Source organism: Podarcis raffonei, chromosome 4, assembly GCF_027172205.1.
Source record: "Podarcis raffonei isolate rPodRaf1 chromosome 4, rPodRaf1.pri, whole genome shotgun sequence".
NCBI lineage: Eukaryota > Metazoa > Chordata > Lepidosauria > Squamata > Lacertidae > Podarcis > Podarcis raffonei.
The window spans coordinates 85,195,600-85,212,582 of NC_070605.1; the positions used below are offsets into that span (position 1 = coordinate 85,195,600).

Here is a 16,983-nt window from a genome sequence, read left to right on the forward strand (position 1 = left end):
GGAGGGGCTGTTGGGAGTTATAAAACATATGGAGGGCGCTAGGTTGGCAAAGGCTGACCAATCTTAGAAGTAATCTGCATTGATAATTCAATGGCAGTTAATTCTAAGGAACTAAACAGGTACAGAATCGCCTTCCTAGAAGAAGAAGAAGAAGAAGAAGAAGAAGAGGAGGAGGAGGAGGAGTTTGGATTTGATATCCCGCTTTATCACTACCTGAAGGAGTCTCAAAGCAGCTAATATTCTCCTTTTCCTTCCTCCCCCACAACAAACACTCTGTGAGGTGAATGGAGCTGAGAGACTTCAGAGAAGTGTGACTAGCCCAAGGTCACCCAGCAGCTGCATGTGGAGAAGCGGGGAATCAAACCCAGTTCACCAAATTATGAGTCTACCACTCTTAACCACTACACCACACTGGCTCTCTAGAAATTATTCCTAGAATAATTTACCCCCTCCCCTGAGTCAATACTAAACGAATAAAGGCGGGACAGGGGGGAAACGGTCCAGGGAAGATCAGAAAAGTGCTTACACCTCTGCTGCAGGAATATGTCCAAGTGATTTTGAAATTGGCAGGCTCAATGATTACGGAGGGTAAGCAGGTAATGTTTTTGTGGCACAGTGACACCCAAACCATATTTCACCAGACATCACCTTATTTCCATATTAACAGAATTCTGGACTCCAAGGGCCTTTTTCATTCATGGGCCTGGGTTCTGATACCAAACATCTCATATATATAACCCCCGAAGTGCTGTATAACTAATTTAAGGTGATGGTGTTAACAATCAAAAGCCTAAGATTTTGGGACCAGGCAATCTGAAGGATGGCCTGCATTAATGTGTGATTGCCCCAGGACCAGATGCCCTGCTCTCTGGCCCAACACTGAGAACTAGTGACTATCGGGGGCAGGGCTTTTTCTGCAGGGGCCCTGCATCTCTGAAGGAACTGCAGACACCTCCAGCCCAGTTGGTTTAATCTGCTGTGTTATTTTTATCAGTTGAAATAGTTGCTGCTGCAGTTTTAAATGCGGTTTTTGTTGCTTTTGTGCAATCTTATCCCAGGTTACATCTGCATCAAACATTTGAAGCACAAGGATGCTTTAGCTGAGATTCATGCACTGCAGGGGGTTGGACTGGATGACCCTTGGGGTCCCTTCCAGATCTACAATTTGCTCTTTTACCACTTTTCAGTGCCCAAGAGTCTCCATGATTGTTCATTTGTTAAAGGTGCTGGGAATTGTAGGTCTGTAAGATTGGTACTATTAACAAAGTGTTATTATTATCGTCATTTTTAAAAAAACTGACAGAAACTTACAAACCACTGCAAACAAAAATAACACATCCACATGATGCTGATGCAAAAACTATGCACACACTAAGCAAAAGAATGAGATATCATTCTCTCTCCCCCCCACTCCCTACTTCTCTCTCCCACCAACCACCAATGTAGAAAGGACTCTATGAATTGAAAACAAGAGTCAGATGTACCTTTGTTATCCATGATGAAAATCTTTCAATGAAAACATTTTTTTAAAGAATCAACTTACAAAAAACAATTCCCAGAATTCTTTGGTGGACACAATGATTGTTAAAGTGTGCTTTAAATGTGTGTTGAGGATGTGGGAACATTGTTTTACTGCCTATTGTAAACCACCTTTGGGAGGGTAATTTATCCCGAAAGGCAGGTTTTCAAATCCATTAAATAAACAAATAATTTCCAAGCCGTGGTTTGTAAACTAGTCCTCAGTGAGGTGGAAAATCACAAGTCGAGGCTGTATCACTTCAGTCTGTACCGCATGGCTGAGAACAAGGACAGGGATCCCATTCAGTCCACGCATAAAACTGTGTTGAGCCTGTTACCGCTTCTCATGAATTCCCAAAATCTTAAAAATCAGGATGACAAAGCAACTGTTTTTATTAGACATGAAGAAAACACATGATCAAGAAGTAAGTTTTTTGAATAGCCTAAACAGCAGGAAGAAACCACTAACCAAGGACCCCTCTAGTAATGTTGGACTCTTGCAGCTGAGTATGCACTCTGCTTCCATTAAAATAAGTACTGTAAATGAAAAATACAGGGGGGTTCCTGCACACTGCAGATCCTCTGTACCAAGAAAGAAGCCCATTACTGTAGAGATGAAGAAGAGCACGTGACATTATCATTGTAATTGGAGCGACGTGGGACGCTTGGGTAAACGCGAGAAACGCGTTAAGCCAGTAAAATTTTAATGTGAACCTGGGTTGGCCCATCCACACATTCCACCACTGCAAACTTACATGATTTGCTGTCCTTCAGTCGACAAAGGAACAGCAGCCAATCCCAACCCTCTCTGAATCTGGACTGGAGGAATCTACTCAAAAACACCTGGGTGCCAAATGGGGCGCATCACTTGCCCAGGGAAGTGAGGGAAGGAGGCGACACCCCGGGATTGGACCGGGTCTGTATAATAATATTTTTTTCTCCGGCTGGTGCAGAGCTCGCTCTCCTCGCCTCAAAATAACCTTCGGCAAAGTTTGTCAAGACTTATTGAGGCCTTGGCGCGCGTTTTGGCCCTTTCGCCCGGTAGGCGCCTTGCTGCGCCTGAGTCGACGACGCCACCTCCTTTTTTCCCCCCCTGAAGGCGCGAACGCCTTTGAGAAGACACGGCCAAAACAACGACGCCAGAGCCAAGGGGGCCGGCAGGAATTAACTGCTTAGCTCGGTAACTTAGCAAGCCAGTCAGTCCATGGTTGAGGTGGAGGAGCCCAAATTATCATGGCCACAAAACCCGATTATAATAATAATAAACTCTGCAACCCAGACAAAACATTTATCTCCTCGCCGCTCTGCCACAAGGACCCGCGTGGTCAGGATTCATGGCGACCATCCGATTCTGTGGAGAATTGTCTCTCCTCATGCGTGTGTGAGAGAAAAAGAGAAGGAAAGGTGGAATCGCATTTCGGACACTTTAATAAAGACTAGTTAAACTCTGGCAAGGGCTTGCAGCGCCATCTTGGATCGCGACTGCTCAGAAAGCAAGACCTACAGATTCCTGGACTCAATGGAGCTCAGCTTCCTCCCGTTAGTTCTTAATCTTGCTCCGGAGTTGGAGAGGCTGCTTGGCTCCTCGGCTTGCTAACCGAGCTTGACTTCACGAGAGTGCAGGTTTGTGTGCGCACGAGCGCGCATTTTGGTCCCCGGGGCATTTTGGTTTTGCAGGAGCGGCCACACAAACTAGTGGGAGACATGGCCCTGGTCCAGGGGTTCCCAAACTTAGGTCGCCAGCTGACTTCGGACTACAATTCCCATCATCCCTGACCATTGGTCTTGCTAAGCTAGGGATGATGGGAATTGTAGTCCAAAAGCAGCTGGCGACCCAAATTTGGGAAACCATGCCTAGTCGGTGCCTTTTTGGGCGTTTTACCGGGGCTGCCTGGCTCTCCTCTGCTCTCAGTTTCCTCCTTGCTAGTAGGCCAACGCTGGTGCAGCTTATTCTACAAGAGGTTACTCGAAAGGACGCCCCTTCCACTTCAGTGGGACTTACCCCTAAGCGTTCATAAGATCGAGACTTTTAAAAACAGCCGGTTTTTAAAGCGGGGGGAGGAAAGGAGGCGATGTGGCCGACGTCCTTTGGAAGGCTACACCCTCCTTCGTTAAAGCCCCACCTTTTACTCTAAATGTCTCTAGGGATTGGCCACTCAGAGCTGAAGGCGCTCTGTGCATGCCCAGGAACATTCAACTGCAGATAACTAAGAACAGGTTCATGGTGCTCACATTCAGCGTTGTTTCCCTAAGACGTGTGCGTGTGTGTGTTTTTAGGGCGGGGGAGCCACTTTAAATTTAATCAGTCGACAGGCTCAATGACTCCTCCCCCCGCAAGTGTTTTCTATTTACCCGTTTAAGCAAACAGAGCAGCTTTCCCGGAGCGCCCGTCTTAAGCGCAGCTTGTAGGTCATGAAAAGGTTGGGGCCCGGTTTGCAACTCCGCATTCTGCTAATTTCTTAAGGAACACTCTTTGCGGGGCCCCCGCACAAAAGGCGATGATTTAATGAGGAGGAGAAACAAACTGGCTGATTGTTGGCGCTCGCAACTTCCTCGGGAGTCCCCCTGGCAGCCACAAGCTGATCTCTGCGCCTTCAATGCGGCTCGCCTTCGGGAGGAGAGGCCGGCCTGAATAGAGGACAAAGGCGGCTTGTTCTGTTTATTTACCCTCCCTACAAGCTGGGTTAACCTCTCCCAAACAGCCCAGGCTAAGCCCGTTAGCCGCACAGCCCAGATGACCCGCTGCAGAATCGCCACTGTCATGCAAACGAGCCTCCTCGGGCCCCGACGAGAAGATCCACCAGCTCCACCCTCTCCCCAAGCAAGCTGGAGGCGGGGCACCCAGGGGTAGGACAGCGAGGATGCCTCGCGGGTAAGTCCACAGCCCTCTCCCACGTACTTGAGATCACATTCCCTCTATGGGGGAAGAAACGATGGTTGCTTTATTGGGGAGAAGGTGTGGCAGGTCCCAGGGTTCATCCCCAGGTGGGAAAGACTGAAAACCTGGAGGGAGTTGCTGCCAGTTAGTGGATACAATGGTAGCCTGCTTCCTGAGTTTCTACTGTTTTGGGGGAAGGTCTTAGGTCAGCGCTGGACCATTTGCTTTTACACCCAAAAGTTCCCAGGTTCAAAACCCAGCTTCTCCAAACCCACCCACCTACAACTCTGGGAAGGATATATGAGATAATCTGAGTACTGAAGTAAGTTCAGAGTCCCAGCCACAACACTATTTTAATCCTAAAATTGTAGAATTGAAAAGGGACCCCTAGGGTCATCTAGTCCAACCCCCTGCAATCTTGTTTACTCATTAATCATTACTACTAAAGACAGTGGGGTTTTCTTCTTAGTGAGCGTGTTTAAGCTTCTGACTTTAAATAGGTCTGCCCTTAAAACACTTTGAGCTTGCCCCCTTTTTATTTAGATGATGCTTAGAGAAGCAAAGGTCTGTCAACGCATCCAGCTCAAATGCTCTTAAAAGAGGACTCTTGACTGCATTAAAGATAGCCTGGATGGAGGCTAGAGAGGAAGGTGTGAATAAATTAGCATTTGTGGCTCCACCCACTTTTACTTTCCCCGCCCACCACTGCCCTGTGGTCTTTGGAAGGTTGCCTACAAGGGAAAGTGGCCGTGGGTTGGAGAAGGTTCCCTGCCCCGGCATCATAGTTGGGCTCTTGCGTGGGTTGTCTGGCCAAGCAGTAAGGCAAAGTGACATGCTTCAGACAAGCCCATTAGAGTGGGGCTAGATGAAGGCAGTAACTGGTGCATGAATGGCCTAGCGAGTCTGTTTAAAAGTGTTGGTCCTAGCAAAGGTGTGTTTGGGCTCTGACTGCGGTAGCAAAATGCCTTGGGCTGGCCTTGAACTCTTGGCCTGGTTCCATCTGGCATTGGAGGGGAGGGCCATATGTAGCTCTGGTGGTGGTGATCTGTCTTGGGAGGCAATGGAGGAGTGCGCCTTTGCGGGTGGAATCAGGCTGTTGGATGGTAGAGACTGACATGGGAGAGACATGTTTTGTCACAGCTGGGGCAGATGAAGGCGTCCGGTTGTGCTGCTGCAGATGCACCATGGTCTTTCTTCTCTCTGCACTCCTCCCAGTGGTCATTCCTCCTCTGGTCACTGATATGGATGCTCGACTTGCCAGTCTCCAGGCACTGCAGTCATCTGCAAGGGCAGAGTTGATGTTGCCAGCCTTTGTGTCACGTTCAGTGTTCAAAATTAGCCAGACGCATTTTGCACCTGGCTTTCAACCACTTGCAACCAAGTGAAGATGCCTGGGTACTAGGATGGTGCCTGACATATTCACCACCTGGGGATCCTTGGAACACAGTCCAGTGTTCACACACCAATACTCCATCCTGTAGAATTCTATCTGTTATATTTTATCTGCGTAATCAGAATGAAGTTCTGGTACCAAATTGCTTTTTCTGTGTAGCCTGAGCAGGAGCAATCACCATTAAGAAAGAGGTCGGAGTAGGCCAATATATATGTGGACTGTCCCTGGATCGTTACTTTTCTCCTTTAAGTTCTCAAAGATCTTAACCTAGCTCATGGGCGTAGACAGGATTCATGTTGGGGGGTGGGGCAGAACCAAGCTACCTGCAATGTGTTTGGTTAATTATTTTTATATACCATATTTTTTGCTCTATAAGACTCACTATTTCTCTCCTAAAAAGCAAGGGGAAATGTGTGTGCATCTTATGGAGCGAATGCAGGCTGCGTAGCTATCCCAGAAGCCAGGAACAGCAAGAGGGATTGCTGCTTTCGCTGCGCAGTGATCCCTCTTGCTGTTCTGGCTTCTGGAATTCAGAATATTTTTTTTCTTATTTTCCTCCTCCAAAAATTAGGTGCGTCTTATGGTCTGGTGCGTCTTATAGAGCGAAAAAGACAGTACTTGATTTGGAGGAAGACAGCTGCCCATGACCTAGCTCAAGGTTGTCCTCTGAACTAGCCAGATGTTTAACCGTGAATCAATCACAGGCAGTCCATTGTTTGAAATGCTCCTCAGTTTCAGCTCTGTTAAATCTGGTAGCAGGGCTGGGATGGAGTTCTGCCCCAGGCTGAAGGTACTACCTGTGAGAGCACATACTACTGGGTTAGATTCAGGATGGGAAACACCTGGCACTCCAGATGTTGCTGGCCTGTAACGCACATCGTCCCTGACCCACTGGCCATGTTGGGGGCTGATGGGAGCTGGAGCACCACAATATCTGCAGGCCACAGGTTCCCTACTCCCAGCCGAGGTGGATCTGATAGTAGTCAGGCAGTCTCATGTGTTATGCTTCTGGATCTTTAATCTCTCTTTCCACAAAATGTTTCTGAGTACATACACAAGGTCACGCACTGCTACCATGGATTAATCAATATTGAGCAATTACCACCCATAGTTCTCTACTCCCAATTGTTTATGCATTTCGGAATCTGCCATTGCCAATAAACTTTTATGGAAAAGCAGACCAAAGAACTGTTTCCCCACAAGGTTTGGGAGGTACTGTGGTCTGGCTATCTGAAGGGGCTAAAGTGGCATGAAAGTTTGGAAAATGCTACTGAGCCCTAGTTTTCAGAAAGCTAGGGAACTTTTGAGATTCAGCTGCTCTTTACTTTTGCGGGAATTGTGAGAGCAAAGCAGGAGACGTTGAGGGAAACCTGATGGTTTGACTTAACGGGCAGAATAGTTATCTTTAAAGGCTGATTTTAAAAACCTTTTCCCATGTATATTATTAGAGAGCGAATTGCTTGCCATGTACGGATCATGCAATGATTCGAATTGATTAATGTGTGTCTGTCACGGCAGAATGGTGAAAATGTGCTGCTTCCAGGTCTGATGAGAAGCAAATATGGGGCAGTTCCTGCTCAGTGTTCAAAATCAGCCAGGCACCAGATGCATTTTGAACCTGGCTGTTGGCCACTTGAGACCAAGTGAAGATGTCTGGGCACCAGGATAGCACCTGATACCTCCATCTTCTGGAGGTGCATGCCTGGGGATCATTGGGTCTGGACTGTCTTCACACACTAATACCCAATCCTTTGGAATTCTATCAATTATATTCTATCTGCATGATTGGAATGAATTTCTGGAACCAAAATGCTTTTTCTGTGCAGCCTGAGCAGGAACAGTGAAAACCTTATAGTTAGTAGTTGTAGCTTGTCTTCACTTACCCCACCCCACTGCCCTGCTCACAGATGTGAAGAATATTCTTACGTTATGAATGATCCTTTTCATCATTAAGAAAGAAAGCCAATATCTTTGTGGACTGTGCCTGGATAAAGTGACTTTTCTTTAAGTTCTCAAAGTTCTTAACCTAGCTCAAGGTAGTCCTCTGAATGTTTAACTGAGACTCAATCACAGTCAGTCCATCATTTGAAAAATAAGACTTTAGAACTGTCTTACCCCAAAAATGGCAACTAGATATTCCATTTTGGTGACTGTAACCTTGGTTTAAGTTAGGGACGCGGGTGGCGCTGTGGGTTAAACCACAGAGCCTAGGACTTGCCAATCAGAAGGCTGGCAGTTCGAATCCCTGCGACAGGGTGAGCTCCCGTTGCTCGGTCCCTGGCAACCTAGCAGTTCGAAAGCACATCAAAGTGCAAATAGATAAATAGGTACCACTCCGGCAGGAAGGTAAACGGCGTTTCTGTGCGCTGCTCTGGTTCACCAGAAGCGGCTTAGTCATGTTGGCCACATGACCCGGAAGCTGTACGCCGGCTCCCTCGGCCTATAGAGCGAGATGAGTGCCGCAACCCCAGAGTCGGCCACGACTGGGCCTAATGGTCAGGGGTCCCTTTACCTTTACCTTTAACCTTGGTTTAAAGAGCCATTTGGTGCCTAACTTACATATCTGAGCTTCTAACACTGTTCCTGACTCAAAAGCACTGTCGTGGGCAACACTAATTCCGCTCTAGCTCCCTTGTGCCGCATCTCCTGTAAAGCAACATTCGTGACGCACCCATCATTGGGAAGGATTAGAGGCAAAGGGGGTTGGTTGCAGGCTTCTGAAGGGGTTAGCTAATCCATATTAAGTGGATTTGAGTTTGCACGCTTGGTCTTAATTGCACGGATGGTGAATCAAATCCATTAGTGGTGATCATTACAGAAGCAAGTGGTGGTTTATTTTGGATTAATCCAACAGGCAACGGGCCTTCAGATTTAAGTGACTTAAATTGGGAAGAATTATGGAGGGCAGAAAGCTAGTGGATTCCTCTACCTTCAAAAGTTGCAGCGTGGAACTTCCATAAATATGGCCTCCCTCTCTGAATTCCCCCCTTTGCAACTTTTAAAGAGGTTGCAGGAGTCCACTTGGGCTGGAGTTGGGAAACAGCTTACCATGGATTCAAAGGAATCTATGAAGGGAATTGCAAAATGTTGCAGCGTGGACTGCTCCTTTTCAGGGTTCCAGCGAGCCATTCCTTTCCCCAGGATACTCCATTCCATTCTGCAGCCCCCTAGCATCCTGTTTTCTGTCCTCCCCGCTGCAACAAACTGTCAGCATTCCGTGACCCACTGAGCATGCTCAATTTTCATTTGGTTTCTCCCCACCCCCTGGCTGTTTGCCCCCCTAAAGTTTTAAACTACTACTGCAAAACTTGGAGTTCCACCAAACTTGCTGATGCTTCCCTCTTATATGTGGATGGGGCCGTTCTGGTTGCATACAGACCAGCACCCCGAGAGCTCAGATCACTATTTCTATGTACTTAGGTCCTGGTTTCCTTCTGATAAGTGCTGCTGTGGCCAAATGTATTGCTGTTTTCCACTGGAGTGACTGGCTGTAAAGGAAAACAGAGCTCTCGTACTTTTCATACACTGCAGTCCTATACAGTACATGTCTAGTGGCAGTTCCCTCACTGCGAGAAGTGAAGTTACAGGGAAGCAGGCAGAGGGTCTTCTCATTAGTGGCGCCCACCCTGTGGAACGCCCTCCCATCCAATGTCAAGGAGATAAATAACTATACAACTTTTAGCAGGCAGTGCTATATAGAGAAGTTCTTAATGTTTAATGTTTTCTTATGCTCTATATTGGAAGCTGCCCACATTGGCTGGGACATACCAGTCAGATGGGTGGGGTACAAATAATAAACTCACTCCCAGATAAGGGAGTGTAGAATGAGGTGCAGAACCTGTGACCCTCCCAGATGTTGTTGGGACTCCAACTAACTCTTCTCATCCCTACCCAGCATGGGATGATGGGATTTGTAGTTCCACATCATCTGGCGGGCCACAGGTTCCCTACCCCTGGTGTACAGGATTGCTGCCACTGTTGTACAGAAGAAGGACTTTTTGGAGGGATGGGTTTTCTCTTTTGTCTGACAAACTCTACTTCCCCCTTCTATGCCTATACAGTCGTACCTCGGTTGTCGAACGGAATCCGTTCCAAAAACGTTTGACAACCGAGATGCTGCTTCTGATTGGCTGCAGGAGCTTCCTACACCCAATCAGAAGCCACACCGGACGTTTGGCTTCCAAAGAACATTTGCAAACCGGAACACTCACTTCTGGGTTTGTGGCATTCAGGAGCCGAAACATTTGAGTCGCAAGGTACGATTGTAAAGGGTATGAGAACTCTGCCCTCTTTTTTTTTTTTTTTTTTGCCGCTCATCATTCCCCTTCGCCTGGAAATCTTACAGTAAAAAATTAATCAGACTTGGGTTTCTGCACCAATTTCATTGGTTGTTGTTTTTAATGGATCCGTTCCCCACACAAGTCAATCTCTGTTTTCAGCCGAGTCTTAACAAGTGAGTACAATGGGAAAAGGGCTCTGATCTTTCCAATATATGGTCCATGACAAGGAAGAAAAATATATGGCAATGTTCAAGGGCAGGTAAACAGTGTTTTGTCGAAGTGTGAACGGTTGCATTTTTCTTCCTCCCAGTTATCATATTATCCGCCTTCAAATCGCTCCTGGAGCCTCTCTAGGGGGAAGCTTCATTTAGCAGATCATTTTTTCTGAATGGCTGTGGCAAGACTAACAATGTTCTGGGCTTGCTTCAGTAATGGCATGTCTATCATGCTGCCGCGGAAAGTGAAGGCACCCTGGAAAAAGAAAAAAGGAGAAACAGAAAGAAAATACCAAATGCCAGACCATCAGCATCTTAAAAGGGACCTTGGGAAAGGAAAATTGCAGGCTTGGGTTAGCTTTTCATACATTGCCGCAATACAAGAATCATTAGATCCCACATGAATCAAACCGCGTGGTCTTCTGCTGGCTTTAGAAAAAAAGCCAAGAGGCACTGACAATAATAAAAGGGAAATGTACGAAAAACAAACAAAAGATGTGAGCGTGTGAAAGACCAAAACAAAAAACCACTGTGCGTAGAAAAAGACATATATTTACCTCCGAGCCAGAGTCAGAAATGACCCACAGGATGAAATACATTGGCTTTTGGGATGGGGTGGTGGAACTGGGGGTTGGTGGACCCGTATGATTGATCCTGTCCCTTTCTTGAAGAGGGGGAAGCAAAGAGCACACTGCTGGCCTGGACCCCCGAGTCAGGGAGCTCTCCCTTCATAGTCCCCAGGAAAAACTGAGCTGAGATGGGTGAACGAGAACAGTAGCTCGCAATTATCACAGATGATGTCTAGCCCATGCCAGCGTCCTGGCAATTCCCTCCCCTCCTGCGACAAAGCACCTGTCTTTACCAATTGGGAAAGTGACGTTTAATAATATACTACTGCTACCCACAGGGAGCATTTTCTCCAGCAACAGAACTTTGAACTAGTTAGAAGGCTGGCGAAGCTGTGTTGCCATGCAAAAATCTGCCGTGGGATTGAAACCAGCAGGAATAAGGGGACTTGGTACTCTGTTCCAAGGCACTGTGTTGTTGCTGCCAATTTGCGATTTTCAAACTGGTTTGCTGGTTACCTGTTGTATCAACATTACTGATTACCTGCAACTCAGCAATTACAGGGCAGGCATGGGGAATGTGTTGCTCTTGAGGTGTTACTGGACTACAACTCCCATCATCCTTGGCCATTGGCCATGTTGGCTGGGGCTGTCCAACATCATCTGAAGAGTCTTGGGTTCCCTGTTTCTGTTTTAGAAGGGTGTTTGGGGGTTTGTCTAATATTTATGAACCTGGTGAAATTTCTAGATTGGTATACAGTGAATCTTCCCTGCCCAATATGTTGCCATTGTACATACCAGGCCTTGCGAATGGCTAAATTTAGATTGTGGGCTCCCAAATGAGTTCAAGCATAGAAAACTCTGGTTGGATTTCAGTCGGCTTCTTTCTATAAATAGCTATGAGTGTGGTTCATTGATAATGCTGATCTCTTTCTCAATGTAAGAGAAAAAGTTTTGCCACAGTTGGAAAAGGAAACAAGCCACATCTTGTGAATCATGGAATTGTAGAGTTGGAAGGGACTAAAAGGATCATCTAATCCAGTGATGGCCAAACTTGGCCCTCCAGCTGTTTTGGGACTACAACTCCCATCGTCCCTAGCTAACAGGACCAGTGGTCAGGGATAATGGGAATTGTAGTCCCAAAACAGCTGGAGGGCCAAGTTTGGCCATTACCGATCTAATCCAACCCAACCCTCTGCAATACCCTACTGTTTTGAAAAGGCATAGGGCTAAGGCACACCAGTGGCATAGCATGGATTTCCAAACTGCTTAGAAAAGCCAAATGGCGAATCCAGATGGATAACCTACAATTTCCTAAAATGGGTGCACAATAAAAAGTAAAAATTATGAAAAACAGTACAACTGAATGTAATTCACTTTATCCAAATGACTATTTAATGCAAGATGTTTTGAAGTTTATTTTATTTTTTCCCAAGTGCACATTTTTTGTAGATCACAATTATCATTTAGTATGCAATAATCATTTATTACTGCTATATTAAGATATAAAATCATAGAACTGTAGAGTTGGAAAGGGACCATGAGGATCATCATATCTATCTCTTCTTTCCTTTCCTCTCTCTCACTGGATTTTTATCATTATTTAACATTCTTGTTTGAATACAAAGAAATACAAATAAATCCTTAAGCCTAGCTGGATTACTACAACAAAAAGTTAGCCTGAAACAAAATATTATAAAATAGATTTTTAGTTGCACACACCTTCAGAACAATGCACAGATCTACAGATAGGAAGAACAATCATTATTCATTATTATTATTTATCTCTGCCTTTCTAGGCATTGTACGGGTTCAAGGCGGCTAAATCTTGCCCTCATAAGTACAACTGGAAATTTTGCTGTAAATCCTCACTTCAGTAGCTGAGACTGTTTTGTTTTTCTTTTTTGTGGGTGGCAGTGGGGAATGTTGCAAGAATTCACATGCAATGTAACAGTGAAAACTTGATCCCAGTAGTATCTGCCGTTTTAGAAAGCACCAATTTAAGCAAACTGCACTCCTGGAACCATATTACTAAAATAATAGGTTGGAAACCTAAAAGAGGAAACTGTAGTGTAGAAAACGTCAAGGAAATCAAATGAGGGTTAAAGTCCATACATGTTCGGTTTTCTGGTGGGTTTAGATAAGTTTGCTGGGGGGCGGAAATCACTAAAAATCCTAATAAGAGAGTAGGAAATATATTTTCCTAGCATTGATCTGCAGCATTGAGAAGGTTGAGTCAATAATGTTTTAAGTTTTGTTTCCTGCAGCAAACTCAATTAAATTTATTTACAGTGCAATCCTATGACTATCTACTCAGAAGTAAGTCCTATTAAATATAATAAGAATCATATAATTGTACAGTTGGAAGGGACCACGAGGATCATCTAGTCTAACTCTGCAATGCAGGAATCTTTTGGCCCAACATGAGGCTCAAACCCACCACCCTGAGATTAAGAGTTTCATGCTGTATGGATTTAGCTATATATTTTAATGTTGCAAACCGCTTTTGAGACCTACATTTTGAGAAGTGGGATAGACATTTGTAAGTACAGTGGTACCTCCGGTTGCAGATGGGATCCGTTCCGGAGGTCTGGTCAGATCCCAAGGTTTCCGCAACCTGAGGACCGCTTCTGTGCATGCGCAGATCGCTTCTGCACATGCGCACGGGGCGAACCCCGGTAAAATACTTCTGGGTTTGCCGTGCGTGCATCCCAAAGTTTACGTAAACAGAGGGTTACATAAACGGAGGTACGACTGTAAACTAAGTGCCACTGACATTGTCCTTTTGGGCCTTTTGGGCACTTTCCTTGGTAGATTCTACCAAAATTGAAATGCTACCATTTGAGATAAAAGACTGGGATCATGGGTGCTGGTGTTGGGTTCTAAGCACAAATGTATTTAATCATAACTGCAGGCTGCCCAAAGGGCATTCAGATGCCACTGATCATGGCTGAACCAAGACTACATCTGGGACACATTGAATGGGGAAAAGGTTCCTACAAAACGCCAGATTTCGATAAAGGGAGCAATATTGTACAAAATCAAAAAGATGTTATATTTTTACATTGGCATAATAGGAGTAACAATGGTGGTACATGATATGGATTTCAGGGCAAAAAGCATAAGATTAGCATGGAGAAGGGAATTAGGTGGAAATAATGCTTCTAGGAACTGAACTCAGGGAGTTTCTACAAATTCCATAAGAGAAACTAGCAAAATACACGGATTGTAATTTGTGTTTATTAGGGATCTCCTATAAGTGATTAAACTGCTTCTAGGAACTCCACCCTGAACTTCTGTTTAAAATAAATTGATCTATGAATGACTCAAGGTTTTGAAGGTTGAGATTCTAAACATCATTGCTTATTTACATAAGCCTACCTTAAAGCCAACTGGCTTTAGGTGGGGGAACTGGTCCTTCAGTCGTTGTTGGGCATCAGCTCCAGCCAGCATGGCCAATGGCCAGGGACGAGGGAGGCCACCCGGAGGGGTTCAGCGCCCCCATCCCTAATCCAGGCCAGAGACCCAGTGAAAGCATATAGGGCATGCTCTTTTTGAAGAGGTGCCAGTATAGGCAGTGCACAGAATCTGAACATCAATATTAGTTTCCCATAACTGGATTGTTTTTATTCACACGTGTGCACCTAAATTATGAATGTAACGGGCAGGAAGTTAGCAGTTGAGAAGAAGAGTTTGGATTTGATATGCCGCTTTATCACTACCCGAAGGAGTCTCAAAGTGGCTAACATTCTCCTTTCCCTTCCTCCCCCACAACAAACACTCTGTGAGGTGAGTGAGGCTGAGAGACTTCAAAGAAGTGTGACTAGCCCAAGGTCACCCAGCAGCTGCATGTGGAGGAGCAGGGAACCCGATCCACCAGATTACGAGTCTATCGCTCTTAACCACTACGCCACAAATTCGAGCTCAATGCAGATCGCCAATGGTTTTGTTCTAACCCTGTCCTGCAGTAACACTGCCTCTCATGTATACTTCTGGATCTCAGCTACTGTTTTATTTTGTAAACCTCATTGAGATGGTTTTTATCTTCTCAAGGTGGTATAAATATATAGGAAATAGGTATACATCTTAAGGATCCCAGTCCCCAAAATTTAAACTATTGGCAGTGTTATTCCAGGGGGGCTGAGATAGGGACGGGGTTCAAGGAAATAAGGCTAAAGTAGTGACAGGCAGGACAAAGGTCTTTGTAAGCCATTCTGAGTCTCCTCTAGCTTCAGAGTCATCTTCCGAACCACAAAACTGAATGTGAACAAAACGTTGCAATTTTCGGCCGATAAAGCTTTGTGGCAGGCGCGGGCGCTTAATTCTAGCGAAACCCATGCCAAATACAGTGAAATGAAAAAAACAACGCAGGATTGCTGCCACTTAAATTAGCTGAAATGATATTTAGGCTGTATTGCTTTCCTTTGAGTGCTCTCAGTATGCCCCGAAGAAGGCCATCTGGCCAGAACATTAGTTCTTTTGTTACACCCTGCATTGGAGGAAGAAAGAAAGAAGGCAGCTGAGCACCATTGTACCTGTGAGCACTGAGGGGAAAAACACACCAGATATTTAAGGTTTGGAAGGTATGCTTTTCCAGCGCTCTTGCTGCAAGCCAAATCTATATCCTATCATGCTCAGCAGCTCAGCCTGCCACCATGAGCAGAGTGTGAAATACACATTTCCACCCCCACACCCTTGATATTTCTCCAGTTCTACAGGGATCCAGGTTTGGAGGCAAGGGAGGGATAGAGGGAAACAATATCAGGGTGAATACATTTTGCATGGTTCCCCCATATTTAGGCTCAGTGGGTTTGCATGCAGAAGGGCTCGGGTTCAATTGCTATTAAAATGGCCAGATAGCCAGGGCTATGAAATGCTGAGAACTTGGAGGACTGTTGCCAGCAATGCTGGGATAGATGGATCAATGGGTTCACTGGCATAAAGCAGTAATCTTTGCTACCTGAGGCCAGTTAACCCATTGCCCTACTGTACAGAATAGGGCACCAAGCAGGTTGTGGTTTCAGTTTCCTGGGTGTGTTTCTCTTTGTTGATCAGTGTTTCTCAGAAAGTAGTGGCTGGTCCATTATGAGATAAGGAGAGCAGTGGCCATCCTGGGATTTAAGAGTAGATCACTGGTACCCTGGGCATGGTTTTAGCTTAGAAACAAGGTTTTCCAAATACAATGAAAACCATGTATTTTGGATTCAGCCATGCAGGTACGATGGAAGTGGTTGTTGGTTTCAAGCAAAGGCTGTATTTTGGCTTGTTCAGTCCCACCACCACGACCACATCAGTTTCCTCCATTCTTCTGTGAGCCTCTGAAGCCTAGTATTTTCCCCTCACAGTATGCTAAGCCAAATGAACCTTGACTTGGATAGACCGCATTGAAGAGAAGCTTGCAAACACTTTGCTCCTATCAAAATGTAAATGGACCCCTGACCGTTAGGTCCAGTCGTGACTGACTCTGGGGTTGCGGCGCTCATCTCGCTTTATTGGCCGAGGGATCCGGCATACAGCTTCTGGGTCATGTGACCAGCATTACTAAGCTACTTCTGGCGAACCAGAGCAGCGCACAGAAACACCATTTACCTTCCCGCCGGAGCGGTACCTATTTATCTACTTGCACTTTGACGTGCTTTCGAACTGCTAGGTTGGCAGGAGCTGGGACCGAACAACGGGAGCTCACCCCTTCGCGGGGATTCAAACCAACGACCTTCTGATTGGCAAGTCCTAGGCTCTGTGGTTTAACCCACAGCGCCACCCGCGTCCCTTTGCTCCTACCTGGTCCTTTTTGCTGTCCTGAGCTAAGCCAAGGTTTGGCTCACTGTATCATCTGAACTGGGACTCAGGGTTAAGCTCTTTCCACACCAACCACAAGTCCTCTGGGAGCCTGCATGAATGAATATAATTGCTGGACCACATGCTTTTTCCAGGAGATATGGGTGTGAAACATCTTTCACTGTGGATGTGTTTGTGTAAAAACTACTTTCTCAACTTCTGTCAAGAAGAGGTAATGTGGATGTATATAGAACATGCTGAAGAAGGCAGAGGGTATGATAAACTGGCCAGTCAGGATATGACTCCACAAGTGATCATAGGATCCAGTATTCAATTGTCTCTACCAGCTTTAACA

General features: G+C 45.7%; 1 protein-coding gene and 1 long non-coding RNA gene across 5 annotated transcripts in view; one reads left to right on the forward strand and one right to left on the reverse strand.

The window, feature by feature from the left end:
- Positions 1-2,209: 2,209 nt before the first annotated feature.
- LOC128411918 (uncharacterized) overlaps positions 2,210-16,983 on the forward strand; it is a 32,962-nt gene continuing 18,188 nt past the window's right edge. Inside the window, exon 1 of the long non-coding RNA XR_008329965.1 lies at positions 2,210-3,141. This is a non-coding gene — a long non-coding RNA (uncharacterized LOC128411918). The remainder of the gene's footprint in view (positions 3,142-16,983) is intronic.
- Positions 10,157-16,983, reverse strand: part of CLYBL (citramalyl-CoA lyase) — a 194,332-nt gene continuing 187,505 nt past the window's right edge. For all 4 annotated transcript variants that reach the window (XM_053384531.1, XM_053384530.1, XM_053384532.1 and 1 more), the window contains one exon: positions 10,157-10,540. In XM_053384531.1, the coding sequence (XP_053240506.1) occupies positions 10,445-10,540 (96 nt within the window). In that variant the 3' untranslated portion in view covers positions 10,157-10,444. The remainder of the gene's footprint in view (positions 10,541-16,983) is intronic.